Source organism: Falco cherrug, chromosome 13 (genome assembly GCF_023634085.1).
Source record: "Falco cherrug isolate bFalChe1 chromosome 13, bFalChe1.pri, whole genome shotgun sequence".
NCBI lineage: Eukaryota > Metazoa > Chordata > Aves > Falconiformes > Falconidae > Falco > Falco cherrug.
Window position 1 is genome coordinate 24,382,618 of NC_073709.1, and position 19,062 is coordinate 24,401,679.

A 19,062-nucleotide genomic window follows, 5' to 3' on the forward strand; every position below is an offset into this window, starting at 1 on the left:
GTCATTTCTAGACTCAAGATGTGACAAATAGGAACAAACTAAAGCAGATGTTTTTAAAGAATGTTAAATATCTGCCTCATTTATTATTCTACAAAGAAGTTGCTGAACATACAGCTCTATAGCTAACCAGTAATGGGTTGTACAAAGACTGAAACAGGCTTTAGATGAATACATACTCTGAACAAGTGATGTTCAAGATAATAGAAAAGTTCTGCTATTTAGAATAAGCCTTATCTGCCTTCCCCTGTTTCAGCTGCCTGTGTGCCAGTGAGGGCACAGACAGCTAGGATCTCACATGCTAGGGAGACATACGTACCCAGAAATTTGTTGCATTTAGTTAATTAAGTTTCCATCTATCCACTCCAGCTTTGAAAGCAGATACTCAGATACAACATCAGGATCAAACAACATCCACTACCAAATAGGTAGTCATCTTTCAGCATAAATTGACTGTTAGCAAGTAAAGATACTTAGTCACAGCTACTTACGAGAAAAATAGCCCTCCCTCCAGATCTGAGCAATTGAAGCTGAATGTTTTGGTAATTAAACATGTTTTGTAATGTAACACTGAAGTATTTTTCAGCTGCTTCTGCAGTTAGGAAAAGGAAACCCAGATGAAAATTCCAGAAGTTAGGCTGGAGAAGAAAATACATCTGAATGTGACTTAAGGAACATGGGTGCAGGTTTTCCAGCACTACACTGAAATTCAGCGTTCCTTCTAAGGCAGTTCTACATACATACCCATAATGTAGTTTGACCAAGTTACAAGACTTGTTGCCAGCCCCCCTGGCTTCCTTCTCCAGACAGTGGGGTTTTTTTTATTTATTTTGTAAATCTTATTTTGCACAGAATGTTTCAGTGTGTTATGACAGTAAATATAAAACCTTGATAATTGAATACTTCAGGATCTGTCATTTCAATATACAACCTGATATTTTTAATAACTGAATGGAAAAAACCCCAGCCTTTCGCCAGTTGTTCAATATGTACAAAGCTTCAAGATGTCAAGGACTGATTTTTTTTTTTGTTCCTATAGTAGATAACTTGTTTCCTGTAAAGTTGCATGCTCATTAAACTTGATTTTAGATATTTTTAAAGCTACCCATATTTAAGCTTTTGGAAGTTTAAGTAGTAAATTTTTAAAATATTTTACCTTACTGCAAAGCTATCTTCTTTCAGAAGTTCAATCTTGCAGCCTCTGCACCAGCTACGCTCTTTAAGTAAATTTCTTTGCAGAAGTATTTAGGTAGAAGTGCCTGAAGAGCACCTCTGTAGGTAGTAAAACATTTTCAGCTCATTATAAAATGTGGTATGCACACATGCGCGCTCCCCTTTTCTTGAAGAAGCACACAGTTCTCAGAATAATCATTTTTACTATGATTTACAATAAAAACCATTTACATTACAATAAAAACCTCCATGAAAAATAATGCCATTTTGAGCCTGGCACAGATGTTTTCCATTATCAAAGAGGAAGCTCATGTAAAGTCTTTCTTTTTGTCTTAAACACTTCATAAAGTAACTTCAACATTAAAAAAAAAAGTCTCTTGAAAAAGTCTACACAACACTAACAAATCAGCATGCAGGCAAACTTATTTAAACCGAACCAGCAGTGCTTGAATTAACCTTTAAAAAAATATGAATAATCACATGAACAGAGAGAGTGAAGGTAACTTTACCTACACAAAAAGTCCTTTGGATATTACCGTTCGATAAGCCTGAACTCTGCTAGCAATGGCAGGTGGTCAGAAGAGTTATTTTCATTGGGAAGACCATTAACAGTCCAAAGATCTTTCTCTGTTAGAAGTGCCAGCCTGCCAAGAAGTTTCAGACCTCCATGAAAAGAATCCTCTGCTCCTGGTTTAAAAAAATTCCAAAACATGACATATATCAGTGCAGACTAAAACCCACACGTTTATACATACGCAGAAAGAGGAACACAGTATGGCAGAAAATCTTAAGTCATTATTGTTCCATGCAACATCACCAATAAGGTAGTTCAGAAATTATTCTTGTTTACTATTACTCTTGCAATACAGCTTAGAATCAGTTGAACTCCAAGTACTCAGAAGGACACTACCCCCAGTTTGTAGAGGGGTAAGTTGAGGTAGAAAAGGAAAGGGATTTACTCGTTCATTGTAACTCCCCTCACACAATTCAGTCCTATACTTTAGCACAACAGCATTATTAAACAGAGCTGACACCTGCAAAATTAAGCATCTTTTGAGAGTTACTGGTTCACATAACATTTGATTTCTGTATCCTCAAGCACAGAATTCTCCAGCAGGCAGGCCACACAGGTACTCTTGCTCATAAAGCGGAAAGCCTTCCGGCATTTCCCTTCCTAACTGTTCAGCATATGGAAGGGATCTTTCCCCATTATTTCCTGCTACCTGCTCCTATAATTGCCTAAAGAAAAACAGACACACACAAAATCCTCCACGAAACACGCAGAAGAAACACCACATTGCTCATGGAAGAGGGGAAGATGACTCACAGCCTTGCAATCATACAGAATGGTTTGGGTTGGAAGGAACCTTAAAGACCACCTAGTTCCACCCCCCACCACAGGCAGGGGCACCTTCCACTAGACCAGGCTGCTCAAAGCCCCATCCAGCCTGGCCCTGAACACTTCCAGGGATGGGGCATCCACAGCTGCTCTGGGCAACTCATTCCAGTGCCTCACCAGCCTCATAGTGAAGAACTTCCTATATCTAATCTCAATCCACCCTCTTACAGTATCTCCTGAGCTTGGAGAAAGTGATCCTGGAATATTAACACAGCTTTCTTGGGTATCTCTTCCCTCCACGGCTTTATCCCATGGTACTCTACCCAGCAGGTCCCTGAAGAGGCCAGTCAGCTCTCCTGAAGCCCAGAGCAGTGAGCTTGCTGTGCACCCTCCTTGCCGTCCTGAAGATCTTGAACTCCACCATCTCATGGTCACTGCAGCCAAGGCTGCCCCTGAGCTCCACGTGTCCCTCCTGCCCCTTCTTGTTGGTGAGAACAAGGTCCATCATGGCATCTCTCCTCAACGGCTCCTCCGTCACTTGGAGAAGGAAGTTACCATCAATGCATTCCAGGAAGCTCCTGGATTTCATATGCCGTGTTGTCCCTCCAACAGGTATCGGGGGGGTTGAAATCCCCCATGAGGGCCAGGGCTTGTGAGCATGAGGCTGCTCCTATCTGTCTACAGAGGGCCTCATACACCTGGCCTGCCTGGTCAGGTGGCCTGTAGCAGACCCCCACTGTAACATCACCTGTACCTGCCCTCCCTTTATTATTATTACACTATACTTAAAATATTTGTGTCCTAAAAAAAACCCACCCCAACAAACAGGGACACCCTCCCCCTAAAAAACTCGGAAGAGCATCGTCAGCAAACAGTAACATGCTTCTTCCAACTCAAGTGAAAAAATTCCATTGAGAATGAGAACCTTGCACGATGTGTCAAGTTTGTTAGACTTGAGCTATCTACCCAAGCGAGAGCACAGTGATACCGAGCAGGCCGAGTGCTTTCAGGACCAGCACAAACAGCAGCTGTAACTTTGACAAAGTATTTTCTTTGTGAAAGTGATCAGCAATTTCAGAACTCCCCAGCTGAACCTGGTACTGGCTTACCAGTAGGCATATTTTAAAGGATTATCTGGCAACTGTTTAACTCCACAAATAGTTCAAGAGCTTCACCTCTTTGCCATCTGCCAGTTTACCAGCCCTCTACCAACCCAGCAGCTGTTTACTGCTGCTCTGAAGAAAAGCTTTTTTACTGCAGAGATGTCTCTGTAGCTCTAAAGCACGTGTCCGCCGGGTCTGGAGCCAAATTTATCGTTTGGCACAGCACCTGCATGTCTACAAAGGAGCAGTTCCTTGCTAAAGGGAGCTCGGTCTGTATCAGGTGATTAACGTCAGCTTAGAGCACTGGAACTAGCAAAAGTCCTGCAGGACTCTGGTAAGATACTGAACCCTGCTTTCACAGCACATCCTGAATACCAAACCAAATACTTGGCTAAGCATGGCAGACCAAAGCACAAAATCTTTCCAAAAAAACCCCCTTTAAATGGAAAAAACTGATGAATCAGCCTAGACCACATTTAATACTCACTTTTTCAGACTTTGACAACTTTTAACACAGAGGTCCAGCTCATCAGAAAACTGAAAATCCAAACTACTAAAGTTTCTAAGAATTAATGAACAAAAACTACACCAATTTAAACTACTTGGAGAATTCAAGTTTGGTCCCATTCTGTACTCTGATATAGGGTGAAGAATCTATTTGAAAAACAATGCAGAAAGAAAACATGCTATTGCTCTGCTGGGGCAATGATGGTGTAGCAAAATATATAAGCAGGTGAATTAGGATTAAATTTTGCCCAAGGATGCACTCTGAAATCACACAGCATTCAGAAGTCATTTAAATACTTACTTCTCGTATCCTAGTTATTCAGTCAAAGCTTTTATTTCTGTATTGTGAAGCTCTTGTATTTGATATGTTAAATTAAGAGCATTTACTGTACATGTTATGACAAATGAGACTCCTGCGCATTGACTCAATTTTAATAATCTAGTCTCAAGGTACGAAAGACGAAGGTGGTATTTTCGTTTCACATACTGAGAACAATGCTAATTTATAAAAAACTAGTTGCAATTTACAGCAGAAGCAGGAGCGGAATGCAGGTTGGTTTGTTCCGAGTTCTGCAGAGCCTTTATCCGATAGCACCACGCTGTGCAATGACCTTTGACGATGGCATAAACCACAGAACTAAAGACGACACGGCAGGCGCACTGCTCGGAGTGCCCAGGGTAAGAGCGCCAGCGCAGGAGGAACGCACCCGCAGAGGTACCGTGTCTTTCTTGCACCATCTGGTGCGTTCCAGCTGCAACTGCATTCACGAGAGACAACCGGGCCCACGCAAGCGACTGCTCTCTGAGCAAAAGCCACAGAGGTCGTTCACTTGACAGGCGCTGGACCATCTGAAAAGTGACCTTCTAAGAAACCGTTCGTTTATCAGTTTTAAAGCACATCGTAAATTACCGCTCACCGGTTTGTTGGTTAGATTATTGGAAATACTGCTTGGTTGTAGGTCTGGCCACTAAGGTCCTGCATGAGTTACTGACAGCAGTATTCCTCAGGTGCCACTTTCATTCCTGCTTTTCTGTAGCCTCAGCTCTTGTCTCCACGCTGAGATGGCAACTACAGGAATGTTCAGTTACGTGAAAAAGTTTACCCTGTGTGGCACCACAAGGCCAGCCACATTCCTCAGGTAAGAGCTGACATTCAGTGCACTACCATGAACTCCTGAGGTACTTCATATGGATTAAATTATCACTAAATTTCCCTAAGAACAGCATTTGAATGTTCCCGTTTATCATTTGTGAAAAAATAATTAAATATTTGTTTCTTTACCTGACTGGGCAGCAGTGTCATCATTCGCTGCAGAATAGAAAATATAATCCACAGTGACAGCACTTCGGGAGTGACAAGTCGTTACTTCTGGTATCCCAGTTTCAGGAAAGTAATGAGAATAGACTGAAGACAACTTAAAATGGTGCTGCAATTTTGAAGACAACCTAAACAGGAATCAAAGAAAATAATTTTCTTTACTTGTCTCTCCTAGACAGAACAAGCAATGAAGAAATACCAAATAGTGCCAGGTTACAAACAAAATGAATGATCTGGATATGCAAACTAGCATTTCTCTCATGCAATCAATCCCACAGCCTGTTGTGTTAGTAGCCTAAACCTCTGGCGGCAAAAAGCAGGCAGCTTTTTCAAGTAAAAGTATTGAAACTGGCTTCACTGACACTTCAAATATATGTGTTTTCACCTATGTCTACACTTTCTAAGATTTCATGTGTCCTTATTCAGCAATCTCTCCCTGATACACGGGCAGAAATGTCCATGAAAGCAGCTTATATGAAAGCAACAGACTATGAATTCATCTAACTAGGCCTTTCCGCATATAGAGAAGAATTTCCCTGCCCCCCTTCTCCTCTAAAACAACACTATCCAGTGCTTTCAAGCTAGGCTGCACTTAATCTTTTCTCCTCCACTCAGGCTCCCATCGTGTCCCTCTCCATCATCAGTCAGTCTGTTCCTCTTCAGTTCAGCCCATCTTGCCTGACCTGTTTTTTCAATCTTGAAAACAAACTGCAAACTGCACCTTTCAGTAAAAGAATGTCTCTCTGTCTCTCTCCCTCCCAGCCCTTTGCTCTGCAAACTGTCCATCCCTCAGCTGTAGCTGCCTTACCTTGTACGGCCAAGTTTTAAACCTGAACTGTAATGTGTTTTGGTTAAAAACCAAGCAAAAAAAAAAAAATCATCAGGGTTTTTAATGCAACTATTTGCAGCGATACCAAGATCTCATTTCTGATAAGAAATGGCTGGCCTGGAGCCTGACATCACACATACACAGTTAGGGCAATTTCCTTCTTCTGTGCCTTATTTATATGCCTTTACCAGTTTGGTAAATGCAAAAATAGTCTTCCTTTCAAAAAGCAGTTATATTTTCCTTCTCAGCAGTCTAGTGGTGGCTTTCTCCTCCAGTTTAACAAAATGTTTTGATCCAAGCGAGAGTTGTACTACTAAATCCATAATATTCCAAATTTCTGGGACTCAAAGAATTTGAATTCTCCCACAGAACTCCTGACAAGACTGATTTTGTGATTTTTTCCAGTTTCTTCCCCTCCTTCATCCCAATTTCACATTGTATTAGAGGATTTTATTAGCATCCATAAACCAGCATCTCAAAAAGAGTAAAAAAGAGAGAAGTGCCAACACTGAAGCAGCTGGACAACACTAGGGTTTTTTCCAATTATTATTTCTCCTCCTCTCTTAAAAACACAATTTCTGCAACTGGACTGATGTTCACAGCTTTCCTACAGTGTCACTACAGAGCAAGATGTCCTGTTCATGTCAAGCAGTGACTAAAAAAAAGTCAAAAACATTCTTTTAATAAGCAAACAGAAAGCATCTTCTAAACAGCACTGACACCTTGCCTCTGCATCCTGATATAATATCTGCAAGTTCCTACAAGAACACACACTCCATTTTTTCCAGTTCTAGTCTTCTGCTGTCTGATCAGTCAGCCTTTTCGTGTTTAGATGGACAATGACTTTTTTGCCCAATGGGCAGACTGCGTTGGGTGAGCATCTTGTATCCACATCTGGAATCAGATACAAGTTTGGTCTAAAAACAAAACAATCCCCCCAAAACAGGAAACCATCAAGGGCTTCCATTTTTTCCCCCCAACACATACTTTTCAGATGCCATTACAATCTCCTGAGCGTTGTCCAGTTTTGCTGCTTTCAATTTTTCTCCTGCAAAATAAAAATACATTCAATTTACATTTAAAAAACAGGATGTAAGCAAGACCAATATTGAAGAGCTACAGAAAAAACTATCTTTTTAAGTACACATTTTTTGCAGCAGGCACGGTACAATTCACAAAGCTGGATTAAATTCTTCTATTCCATTAGTAAAATCCCCTCCACAGACTCTTTCACATTATGTCCCATTCATTTGAAATGGTTTTTGCTGTCAAAGGAAAAATGGATGGAAGATGCAGTAATACTTAGCAAGGAATCACTTCCTTTTCCCACTTGTTCCATAAAGTGCCTGCACTATAATACATGAACACTGGAGCAGAACGTAGGTTCATGCTACATGCTTGTGCGCGTACATACATCTCTCTTCCCAGTCACAGCACAACTGGCTTTCATGATGCAAACACAGAGTTCAAATATTACGCACCAAAACTTGAATGGCAATTTCTAACCGTTATGTTCTGAAGATTCATATTTTCAAATGCTTATGTGAACAAATAACTTTACACTCAACTGAGCCCAACAAAGAAGTTTTGCAAGCTCAAGATGCACTGTTTTTCCCCCACTAGAACAATCTGTTTTTCAGTGCTACCTGAATGATATTTTCAAAGGTCCACAAAATTCATCCACCCAGCAACTGACCTGCATTTTCTTCTTTTTGTTGCTGTTTTATTTCATATACACAGTTTTGTGAAATACCTAATTTTTTTGGCCAGATTGGGATAGGTAAGATTCTTTGGCCCCTTGGAAACTGTTCTTGTCCAGAAACCTATGACAGACAACAGGAGCTTTTTTCAGATATAAATCAGATTTAAAAAAAACAAACAAACCCAAAACCAAAAAAACCCAACAAAAAAAAATTGAAATTAATGGACATATTTTGTTAAGTTTAACATTTTAAGTAAAGAAAAGCCCCCACCCCTTCAAATAAATCTTTTATAACAGCTTGTCAAATCTCTGTAAAACTAGTAATACCCTTTATGTACACACCCTTTGTTTATGCTCTGCCAAGTTTTTTGCAACTACCCAACTTTTCAAGATAGTTCTTGTGACACAAAGCTGGGAGACTACCGATACTATCAAGAACAATTTTAGCAACACAACAGGACTGAGTACATATGGCTCCCTAGCAGACACTTTATCTTCATGATGCTTATTCTTCTGGGAGCAAATCAAGTCAAAGTGGGGCTTGAAACAACTACCCACTAGCAACAAACACCAGCGGGGCTATTTTTTCATGTGTTCTCATTGTATGTACTCCAATTACTTTCCATTAAATAGCATTTGACACATCCAACAGCTACACACAAGAGCTTACAACAAAAACCGTCTAAACTGAAACAGTTTAGGTTCAGCATCTAATTGCATTTTCACTTTTACAATTATTCTAGCCACTGTAATTCGAAGTTTATCTAAAGTAAGAGTCACCTTTCCATGGAGTACACAGTAGGTATTTGATTAAATAATTACTTTACTCTACTTAAAGACTGGGACACTTGCACACAGTGATACAGACATCCTATGGATAACCGTATTTCAAGAACAATTCATTTGTTTGCAGGTTTTTAATTTCAGAATGCTAGAAGCAGACACAGTATTCTGTAAGGCACAGTTAATAAACCCCAAGCTTATTTTAGCATCTCCACAGTAACTTTTGCTTTGCAGACTGTGTAAAGGGCACTAAGATTGGTACTGCAATGGAAATAATCACAGCTATGGCATGCTAGCACCACTGAATCAAGTATTTCCCTTTAATCAGCATTAACCTTTTTTTGTAAAAAGTGAAAAGCATAGCCTACCTTCCCTATAGCAAGTCCTTCATAATTTAACTTTCCTTCCTTTATAAATCTGTACAATGGAGAACCAGGAACAGAATTGAAGTCACCACAGATGATAATTGGACAGAAGGTACCATCCTTCTGAGGGGCAACACTAGCAATCTCTGCCAGGAGCATTGCAAGCTGGGTCAGTTTGATGTCCCCTCGCCTTGGGTTATACAGTAGATGTGTATTGGCTATACAGATTGCAGCATTAGTTTTACAGTGAAATCTAGGCTGCAAAAGCAACACCAGTCCAACGTTGTCCCTGTCCAAGAGTGGAATATCGTGGCGAAAAAATTCCACGGGGTTTGATGAAATCAGGCTAAATTTGGAAGTTTTGAAACAAATAGCACAGCCATCAGGTTTTCTCCCTGTCCTCATTTTATACTCACAGTGATACCCTGCAAGAAAGGCAATTAAAAACATAAAATATCATTGTATAAATAGAGATTATTAAAAAAATAAAAGATTAGAAAAACGTTCATGCTACTTTTCTCACATGGCTATCAACACCCAGTTTGAAGTACCAAAGATTACGTGAAGTGCACATAGAAAAAGCGAACACGAGTCTTTCTGTCCTGTCTAGCTTCAGTTTAGATACTACAGGAAACCTGCTCTCATACTTTTTGTAACATGTAAGTATCTACATACTTTAAAGATACCGAGCATGTTCTCCTCTACTCACATGGAAAAAAACCAAACCAAACCAACCAAAAAACCCCACAAATCACATGAAGCTGGACTTGTGTATTGAATTTTTTTCTGGAAGTTACCATGATGGTTTAGGAGTAATACCAGTAAAGCATTCCAATTGAAAGCAATAATCACTAAGTCATAAATGATTGTCTGAAGTGATTCATATAACAAAGGTATCAAACATATCTACATAATTATGTAATTATCCAGTTAGCAGCAAGTGGTGAGCTTTCAACAGGGAAAACTGAGACATTTATCAAACTACAGTATCAGAGTTCAAACAAGTGCACCTGAAAATAGCAGTTTGCCAAGTTCTTCACTTTATGTAGAGGTGAAACACAGATTTTAATGAGACCCTACCTATGTAAGAAAAAACTAATGATCTTGAAACAGCATCTAGTTTTTGCCATTAAAGAAAATGCTTCTCTGCCCAATCCACACCATATGAATTTAGGCAGTACCGTCCCATGAAGTGGAGCGAGTCTACCTCCGAGCTCACACCAGCACCGGAACAAGGGATTTCCATTCCTCTCTCCCAGCTCCAGGCCATGTGCTCCTGCCACTTGTGGTGGCGCTTACTGTTTACCCATAAGCCAACAAAACTAATTCAGAAAAGTAAAATTACTCCTGCTGGACCTCACCAGGGCAAAGGTCTGGTGAGTGCCCATAAACAGCGCAGGAGAAGGGGCAGGACATGTTGGGAGCTAGGAGGGGAAGAAGAAGAGCTACAGCATGCTCCAGATACCGATGTATAGCAGCAGGAAGCTCCGATGCCCACATGAGCCTGGCCTTACAGTGCTGCTTCACATTCCAAGTGGATTTAAATCAGCACTGCCATTACTGTATCTCCTTTACAAGCACTCAAGTCTGGGAGCTAGCCTACTTCTCCAATTGACAAAGAAAGTATCAGTTCAGTGCTGCTCCTTGAACTGGCTCCTGCTGGTATCAGACAAGTACCAGTGCCAGGAAGAAAGCAGGGCCCCGAGACTGAAAGGAAGTGTGTAGGGCATAAAAGATTTAGATCAGTTTAAACCACCATGGAATCACACCCCTAGCAACATGTCCCTTCCATAAATTCACATGTGAGAGTAGTAAGACAGTGCTATTTAGGTTAACTGACAGCGGTAGTATAAAAACTAATGAATATAAACCGATCATGGGTAAAATCTAGTGCTGATATTTGGAAGGTTTCAAGCCAGAAAAAACATACCGAAAAAAGCTATCCAACAGGAATACTGGTAGAAAACACTAAGGTAGCTTCAAGAGAACACTTGATGAATTTATGAAAGGGGCTACACAACATTGTTGCATGTGATGGCAGTAGACTTGATTCTACAATCTAAGAAAGTTTTTTTGAGGAAAATAATACTGGGGCAGGGGAGAAGACAATGTATTAGTCGCAAGAGTTTCATCATACCCAGGGATTCCAAACTTGACTTGATCTCTGCTCTGTAGTGGTCTTCTTGGACTTCTTGTAAACAGAGTACCTAAAGCAAAGGTTTACAATTAAAAGATAAGTATGTAAAAATATAACTGCATCGTATCTCTGTTGGCCAGTCTGTATAGGTATAAAACCAAACAAAAAATCAGAGGCTTTTTGCCTCCATAACCTCACAAAAGGATTCACTCTCCCATAGAAAATGCTCCTTAAAATTGTGAAGAGGGCCCAAATTCCTCCCACCCTTTCTCAGACAGACATATATTTTCAGATATGAAATCAGATTTAATCAAAATAGTGATCTGCTAATATATTCTCAGCAGTGTAGGGGAGGGCTAAATGTCAGAGCAGTGGGATGAAGAGGCCAAGGGCACACTTTTCATTAACCGCAGAGTGAACAAGCTTCCGTATTGTAACAACCTGAGCCAAAGATCATCCTCAAAATACTCTGTTAAGAGAGTTCTGAGCACCTTGGAGCCTTCTCCCTGCACACTGCAGTGATGCACGGATTTACAGCCACCTTGGGACCCTGACGTAGGACTGAGCTCCTGAAGGGCAGGTAACGAGTTAGCACTGGCTGCTGAACTGCAGCAACTAGATTCCACTTACCCACTGACACTAGCTGATTCAAGGTCTCAAAGCAGAACCAGATCTCCAGCAATATTCTGAAGTCTTTGCTTCACTTTAAGGTTACAGTTCAAAACAATGAATCTGTTAAAAGTCTATGTCCTTCAGCGAGAAATTCCTCTGCACAAAGGGCACCTGCACCTGCCAGGGTCTGTGAGCAGCTGCTTGTTGTAACTCCATGCATGCAATACAAGGCATCACCTCTTCACCCCAGTGCTGCGTTGTGTGGCTCTACAGACTTTATCAAGTACCCTGACTGAACTGCTCTTTGCTAGAGGGGCTGGCTTCAGCTCCAACCCTTTATTCCTGGAGAACAATGTTACCACCAACAGCACCAGGCTCACCAGAGTCCCTCTGCCTGATGCTCCTCCCAAAAAGGCCAGCGATGTACCTCACTGTAAAGATACGTACATATAGTATGTATAAATGTATTATGAGGAAAGGAAGAGCTTGAAGGGGACTTTAATCTCCAGCTTCTTGGCTATGTACTAACATAACTGCATTTTTCAAATAGTTCAAGGCAGTTTTTCTGTCGCTTCCCTAATACAACTACTTTAATTCTTTTCAGTACTGTTTTCAGACACAAAACAGACTGGATTCCATCACCAAACACTGGCCCGAACAATGACTGAAGCAAAAAGTTTACTGACTTGACTTTCCGATTAAAATTAACAAATATAAAGGTCCTTAAAAAAAAGAACAAAACCACCCACAACCAAGAACACAGTAAGGTATTTTTTCAGACCCCAATATAAACAGAAGTTCAGAGTTATGTCTCAATAGAGAACAGCAAGATTATTCACAGGACAAATGGTGCACAGTACCAGATGAAGAGAGAAATGAACACCTGAGAGGAGTAATTTTGGATCATTCTCACATGAACACTACTAACACCTGCATCTTTCTCTCTAATCTCTAATTGAACACTAATCTCGAGAAGACAAAGATTCGCGTAGTCTTGTCACTCCAGTCCTCATAACAATCAAAAAAGTCTGCCTGCCAAATAAAGGATTCAGACATGATTCAAAATTTTCCATTACCTGGTCTAACAAATGGCTCTGAAGGATTAGAAGCCAAATTTTAGAAAGGTACTTCTGATTTACTGAACATACAGAGACTTGATGTAACTACTACACTTAAACAAATACGAAATCAAAGTTGCACATCTGGAAGTCAGAAATGCCAGTCCTGGAGGTTGCCTTAACTTGACCCTCCTGTGTGCATGCATACTATTGTTCCTCCACAGCAGCCTGGCATGCAAGATTAAGTGTTTGCAAATAATGACCAACGATTCAATCTTGCATATCCTTTGCACTAAACAATTTACAGCACAATTAAAAGAGACACCTTCCAGAGCTTCCTAAACTGTACAGTCCCAGAAACAGACTAACCTGGAGAAAGGTGCCCTGTTCTCCTACTCTTAAGTATCTATCCTTAGCTACCTGTTACAAACATGACACTAAACTAGGTGCACCTTTGGCCTGTGCAAGTATTGCTGTTCTTACGTTCAATGCCTTGTTTACAGCACTGAAGTGCTCTAGGCACAGACTGAGAAAGATTTATGTGAAGAAAGAAGGTTTTAGAATTATAAAAGAACTGCAGTGTATCAGCAGAGCATCAAAGCCATGTCAAAAAGACCATTCCAGGAAGTTAACGGACAAAAAAAGGCAACTATGAATGATATGTAGTGCAGAGTTTGCCTTTGCTTCAAGTTCAGATCACACAGAATACACTAACTGCACAAGCATAAATCAAAACTGCTGTTAAGCGTGACTTAACTAAAAGCTCACTTGGATTCACTAGACAGCCCACCTATTGAAATAAAGAACAGCAAGAATTTGCTCCTCCAGTTTATCAGTTCTTAAGAAATATCCACATGCTCATTTCCTACTCACATCTGCATCCAGCTGCTTGATTTCCTGTAGAATGTTGGGAAATCTGTATGTCCAGATTAACAGTCGTTGCCTGCAGTGTTTATATAGGTGGGAGTTATCTTCCAACAAATTTTGTGAGAGAATATTGTAGGACATGACTGTAAAATCAAATTTTGCCTCACTTTCTGTATTGCTTTGGTCAGTTTCTTTATTTTCAAAGATTTTCATTGTTCTACTGTGCTGACAGAAATATTCCCAGTGTCTTCTGACGGTTCCTGTTAAAAACACATGAAGCAGAAAAAGTTATGTAATAGGCCAAATGCCTTCTTACTACTCTTAGGAATCATTCTACTGACAACTACTTGTCTTTCAAATTGCTTAAGCAATTCTAAAAGCTTACTTGATTAGCAGTGATTTAAACCCTCTGTTTAAGATTAACTTTATACAAGCATCAGTAAAACAACACAAACGAAAACCCCCAATCGCAAAACCATTATGTGCCCTGGATTTCAAACTGCTTTGAAATCAGAAAACTGGCGTGTTCTAAGAAGATGGTTGTAGCCAGACTATACCGCGTTGCTCCCTGTTGAACAGCTGTCAAAGTGGTAAGCCAAACTGAGTCTGCTGACATAGTCTTACGCTGCCTTCTGCCACTACCTCCTCAGTGGAGATGGGGTATGTGACAGCCTGGGATACACCCTTTAAAGCAGCGTATGGGCATCTTGTTGATCTCCCTATCCATGGATTAACAAAGGGTTAGGAATCAACGGGTTCACCTCTAGCCTGTGTACAGTCTGAAAAATTCAGCCACAAGCTGCAACAGGATCCATTAGAGGTGTCCCCAAACAGATAAAGAACCCGATTTCCCTCAGTGAGGTTGAGAAATTAAAAATATTAATGGGCTTCAGAATTACCAAGAACTTCTGAAAAGGCTTACTTTACCATTCTGCCTTTCCTAGTTCCATACTTATTAGTAGTATCATTATATGAAAGTTTATAAGAATATACCTGCCCATCATTGAGCATCCCATTATTTTTCAGATATATATTTCTTCACTTAAAAAACTCCTGAACAAATACGCCTTTCAGCATTTATATCTGAACTGAACTGGACCTCAACATGCTCTCAGGTATCTGTGCTATCAACAAGTGGCAGGCTACAGCTATAGCCGTACCTGTCCTATTTGGGTAGCAGACTTCATCAGTGTGCTTACATTACTCAGAACTTTATCTAGTATTTACAATGAATACAGCAAGGCTTTAAGTACTGCTTCTACAGTGGGAGAGAGGCTGCGTTCCTCCTCAGCAGGTATTCTTCAATTACCATCATCTTACAATATGCAAACTAAAGATAACTAGGAAGGACCACACTGCTAACCACACTCTCACCATAACTTTATTTAAGTTATGTCAAGAGGTGTTAAGAGAAGACTCAGTAATAAATGAACAAAGCAAACTCCCTTCCTTCAGCTCCTGAACATGGATGAGATGTTTCTAAGCCTTATGGATAATTGTGTCCAAAATCCCTTTGGGATGCTGATGGCATCTGTCACCCTTTTCAGTCATAATACGACTTCCAGTTTATTTTGTTAAGGAAGTGATTTATGCAAGAGGGCCTTAATTTTGGCCGTGTCCCTCTATTTGTTTCACAGCAGAAAAAATGGTTAATATCCACGATATTCAGTAAAACATTTGGATGCTATATATTATACCTGTAATGTAAGCTAAGGCTGTCTGTTGCTGAGTTTGATACACAACTTTGCACTTCTTACTGTATTTACCTGGATAAGCACATTTGCTGTTTGCTCTGCCAGTCATGACCTGACACAAAACCTGCCAACATGCCTGTGGCAGAATACAGCTGTAAACACACAATCACACTGGAAGCAAACACCATTAAGTCTCAGTCCATTAATCCTCAGTTATCTAGATCACAGGTAAAAACTGGCTTGGAAAGAAGCCAACGTGGGTCCAGCACAGCTTACTAGCTCAGCTACAGTAAAGGAGTGAAGCTATACAACTGCCAGCCCAGCTCAGCCCTACAGCAAGTTAGCTAAATCTTTTTGCTTTGAAAGAGTTCCCAAGTTAACAGACATGCTCTGATGAGAGATACCTGAGAGAAAGCTGTCTGAACCAAGCTCAGGACTCCCCAGCTGGGCAATCCCTCACAAAACTGACTGTATTCTACCACCATGCACAGTGAACCTAGTTCTGGCAGACTGTCAGACAGCACAAAATAGAAGTCTACAGACTAAACAGCATTACAAAACTGTAACATTTTTAAGACAGATGCTTCTTGAGAGAGGTGCCAAGAAAAACAGTAACTCACAAGGTGCAGGCAATACCGCTTGTAACTTGTTAGATGTGTTCAGTATTAAAAATTAACAAGGAAAATTAGCAAAGATTTTTTTTACCTTTCCTGTTGTTATGTTCTTCATTCTGTGCTACAGAAAAACACAATGCTTCCTTCTGATGAGAGAAGTTTGTTTCTTCGCCAGGAGCTGAAGTATCGTGCTGGCCACTGAGTCTTCTCTTCTTTGTCAATGGTTCTTCTCCCTCAGATTTCATACTGGGGTTAGGCAGATGAAAGCAAGAGCTTTGCGTGAAGTTATCAAGCTGCCAATTAGAGTTCTGAAATTGTCTCCAAGGTCCAAAAACCAGAGGGAGTCTCCAGTTTGCAGAGAAATCAGCTGGAACAGGAAGTGGGAACGAGGCCCAGGGATAGTGTCCGGCCCATCTCATACAGCTGGGAACTGGGCTGTTCAAGGTGAGTATCTGAGAACCGTTCCAGTGGGCGATCCAGTCTCTGCCCAGCCTCTGTACATGACGGGGCAGCATGGAGTGCCTACCAAAGAAAGCACAGGTTTCATTACCTACACACAACTACATCTGTCTGTGGAAGGCTGTAGATACAAGTCATTCTGGTCGTGATTTATATATGATATTCTTTCCCTACAAGTTAACAGGTACAAGATATTAAAACCTTTTTAGATATTGTGGCAGCGTGCTGTCCCCCGCCACCCTTCAATCCTGACCTTTATTTCCATAATACTCAAGTGTTAACCACCAGTGGCAGCAGAAACAGTGTGTCTGGTCCTGATGGCTGTATGTGACTCAAAGTGAATTCAGGGGAGACAGCAACATGACAGCCAAGTGCTAATTTGAACAATGCGCCCACCTAAGAGGGGTGGTCAGGGTCCAACTCAAACCAAGTTTGAAAAAAACTAACTTCTGTAGTCAGTATGCAAATATAAGTCAATTATCTTACTCCATAGTGGACAGCCCAGAACCCATTGAGCTCTCCTGCACGACAGGATCTTCCCTTGTGCAGGGACGCCTCTCAAGGTTCTCCTAGAGGCTGAGAAACTCCTTGCTGCCACAGATTCTTAGTAAGTGCTTAAGAGCATGCTAAACTTTGAAATCTTAGCTAAGCGGTATAAAGGATTGATTACATACATATAATCCTTTAGGTATAAACTGTTGACCAAATCTGAGACTAAGTCTGGATCTAGTGGCACCTAAACTTCCCTCTGAGAAGGAGTGTAGGAGGCAAGGGGATCCCTTCTGAACCTCACAAGTCAATGCATCTCCCTGACAGCTCTGTCTGACCCTGTCCTCTGTGCAGGAAGCAATCAAATGTACCTTGCCATCAAATCCTGTTAAACCGCTGTTGCATTTACTATCGAACTTCGTTAAACCTCATTTTATACCAATAAATATATCACTGCTGCTCTTTTATGAGTGAAGTGCATCTCTTCATCTACAACAGATACATATAAGATATTTAAACCTTTATCTGAATGACATGCAAAGCAGGACTTTATAAAGCCATCTTGTATCTTTTTTCCCTTCAGACTTACAAATTCCATTTAATTTCCAAACTCTACCTGTCTGAATAACTATTTACAATTTCTTTCCTGCCTTGTTGAATTCAACTATCAGATCTTTCAAGTGGTCAGTGGAATGACAAAAGGCCATTTCTGCATGCCACATAAACTTTATGAGAAGGCTATTTGAAAGAAATCAGAAAAGCACTTTCCTCCAAGCAGCCAGAAATTTGTTTAAAGAGCCACTGACCTGGCTTGAACCAAAATGCCAACAAGACAGGGAAACAGAAGTACAAAACTCTCATGGAGTCTCTCGCACCAGCTTATAGACTAAATCTGTATTATTTTTTTTTTCCACGCAGGAAAAGCGCAGGTTAGTGGTTAATGCCATGAAAATAAGGTGGGTTTTTTTCTCCTCTTTTTTTTCCGGAAAAAAAGAGTTAAAATTTGCGTCTCAACAAGAGAGGCTGACCGGCATCCATCTGCCTCAGCTTCCTGGTTGTTTAACCAAGAGCGCGTACCTGGAGTTTCCAAGCAGACACCACGGGCCGTGCCGAGCTGAACTGCAGTGGGAGCCTCCCACTGCCCCTCGGCTTCGCCAGCCAGCCTGAGCACAACTCCCAGCAAAACCAGCTCGTCCTGGAGCAGCGCTTCCCACCGCAGCGCTCCAGAAGCGGCCGGGCAGCCGGATAAGCAAAGCGCAGCCCTGGGCACCACGACGGAGCCGAGGAAGCGCTGCCGCTCCTTCGCAAAACCCCCTCGAAACTCCAGTTTTGCGGAAAAGCGCTGGGGAGGCCTCCCTGCCCGAAAGCCCAGCCCCAGCCCGGTACTTCCCCACCACCACCTACCGCCGGCAAAGGCGAACCCCTAACCCGCGCCCTGTTGTTTACCGCGGCCCTGCGCCGGCTAATGGCGGGTATTTCGGACAAGCAGCTGCCATCACTCCCGAGTTCCCCGCCCGCCCGGCCGCTCCCGGGCCCCCACACCCTGACGGGCCGCGGAGCTGCCACCCGCCGCGGGGAGCCCCCGCCCAGGCCGCCTCGGCCTGCAGTGGCGCCGGGCCGCGGGGGCAGGAGGGCAGGCCGCCGCCGCACCGGCCCCGCGGCTCCGCGCACAACAGTGCCGGGGCGGCTGCCGGGCCCGGGCGCGGCCTAGCGCTCCCCCGACCCCCGCTTACCTCCCGGCGGGCCCGGGAGTGGGCCCGGCCCAGGGGGGCCCCGCTATCGGCTCCGCGCAGCCCCTGCCCCCCCGGGGGGGGTCACGCCAGGGCAGCGCCAGCTCCGCCCGCCGCCGCGCTGCGGCCCCCCCGCTTACCCCACACGGGCGGCGGCCGCACCCGCCCTCTCGCTTGCTCCTGGGACTTGTAGTCCAAGGGCCGGTGCCGCGTCCCGGAGCCATATTTGATCAGGGAGGCCAGGGCCGAAGCCGGGCCGCCATCTTGGGCCAGGGCGGGGCCAGGG

At 42.3% G+C, this 19,062-nt stretch overlaps 1 protein-coding gene across 6 annotated transcripts; it reads right to left on the reverse strand.

Moving 5' to 3' along the window:
* Positions 1-63: 63 nt before the first annotated feature.
* On the reverse strand, positions 64-19,062 carry ANGEL2 (angel homolog 2). Of its 6 annotated transcripts, none has more exons than XM_055725516.1 (9): positions 18,917-19,062; positions 16,190-16,620; positions 13,797-14,050; positions 11,254-11,323; positions 9,120-9,541; positions 7,963-8,089; positions 7,254-7,314; positions 5,402-5,565; positions 64-1,857 (listed from the first exon to the last, which is right to left on the reverse strand). In XM_055725516.1, the coding sequence occupies exons 2-9, from the start codon at positions 16,611-16,613 to the stop codon at positions 1,703-1,705; spliced, it is 1,677 nt and encodes a 558-aa protein (XP_055581491.1). In that variant the 5' UTR covers positions 16,614-16,620; positions 18,917-19,062; the 3' UTR covers positions 64-1,702. The 6 variants fall into 6 exon arrangements, with proteins under 6 accessions (XP_055581491.1, XP_055581492.1, XP_014137617.1 ...); XM_055725517.1 differs by lacking the exon at positions 18,917-19,062 and adding an exon at positions 18,780-18,913; XM_014282142.3 differs by lacking the exon at positions 18,917-19,062 and adding an exon at positions 18,124-18,240.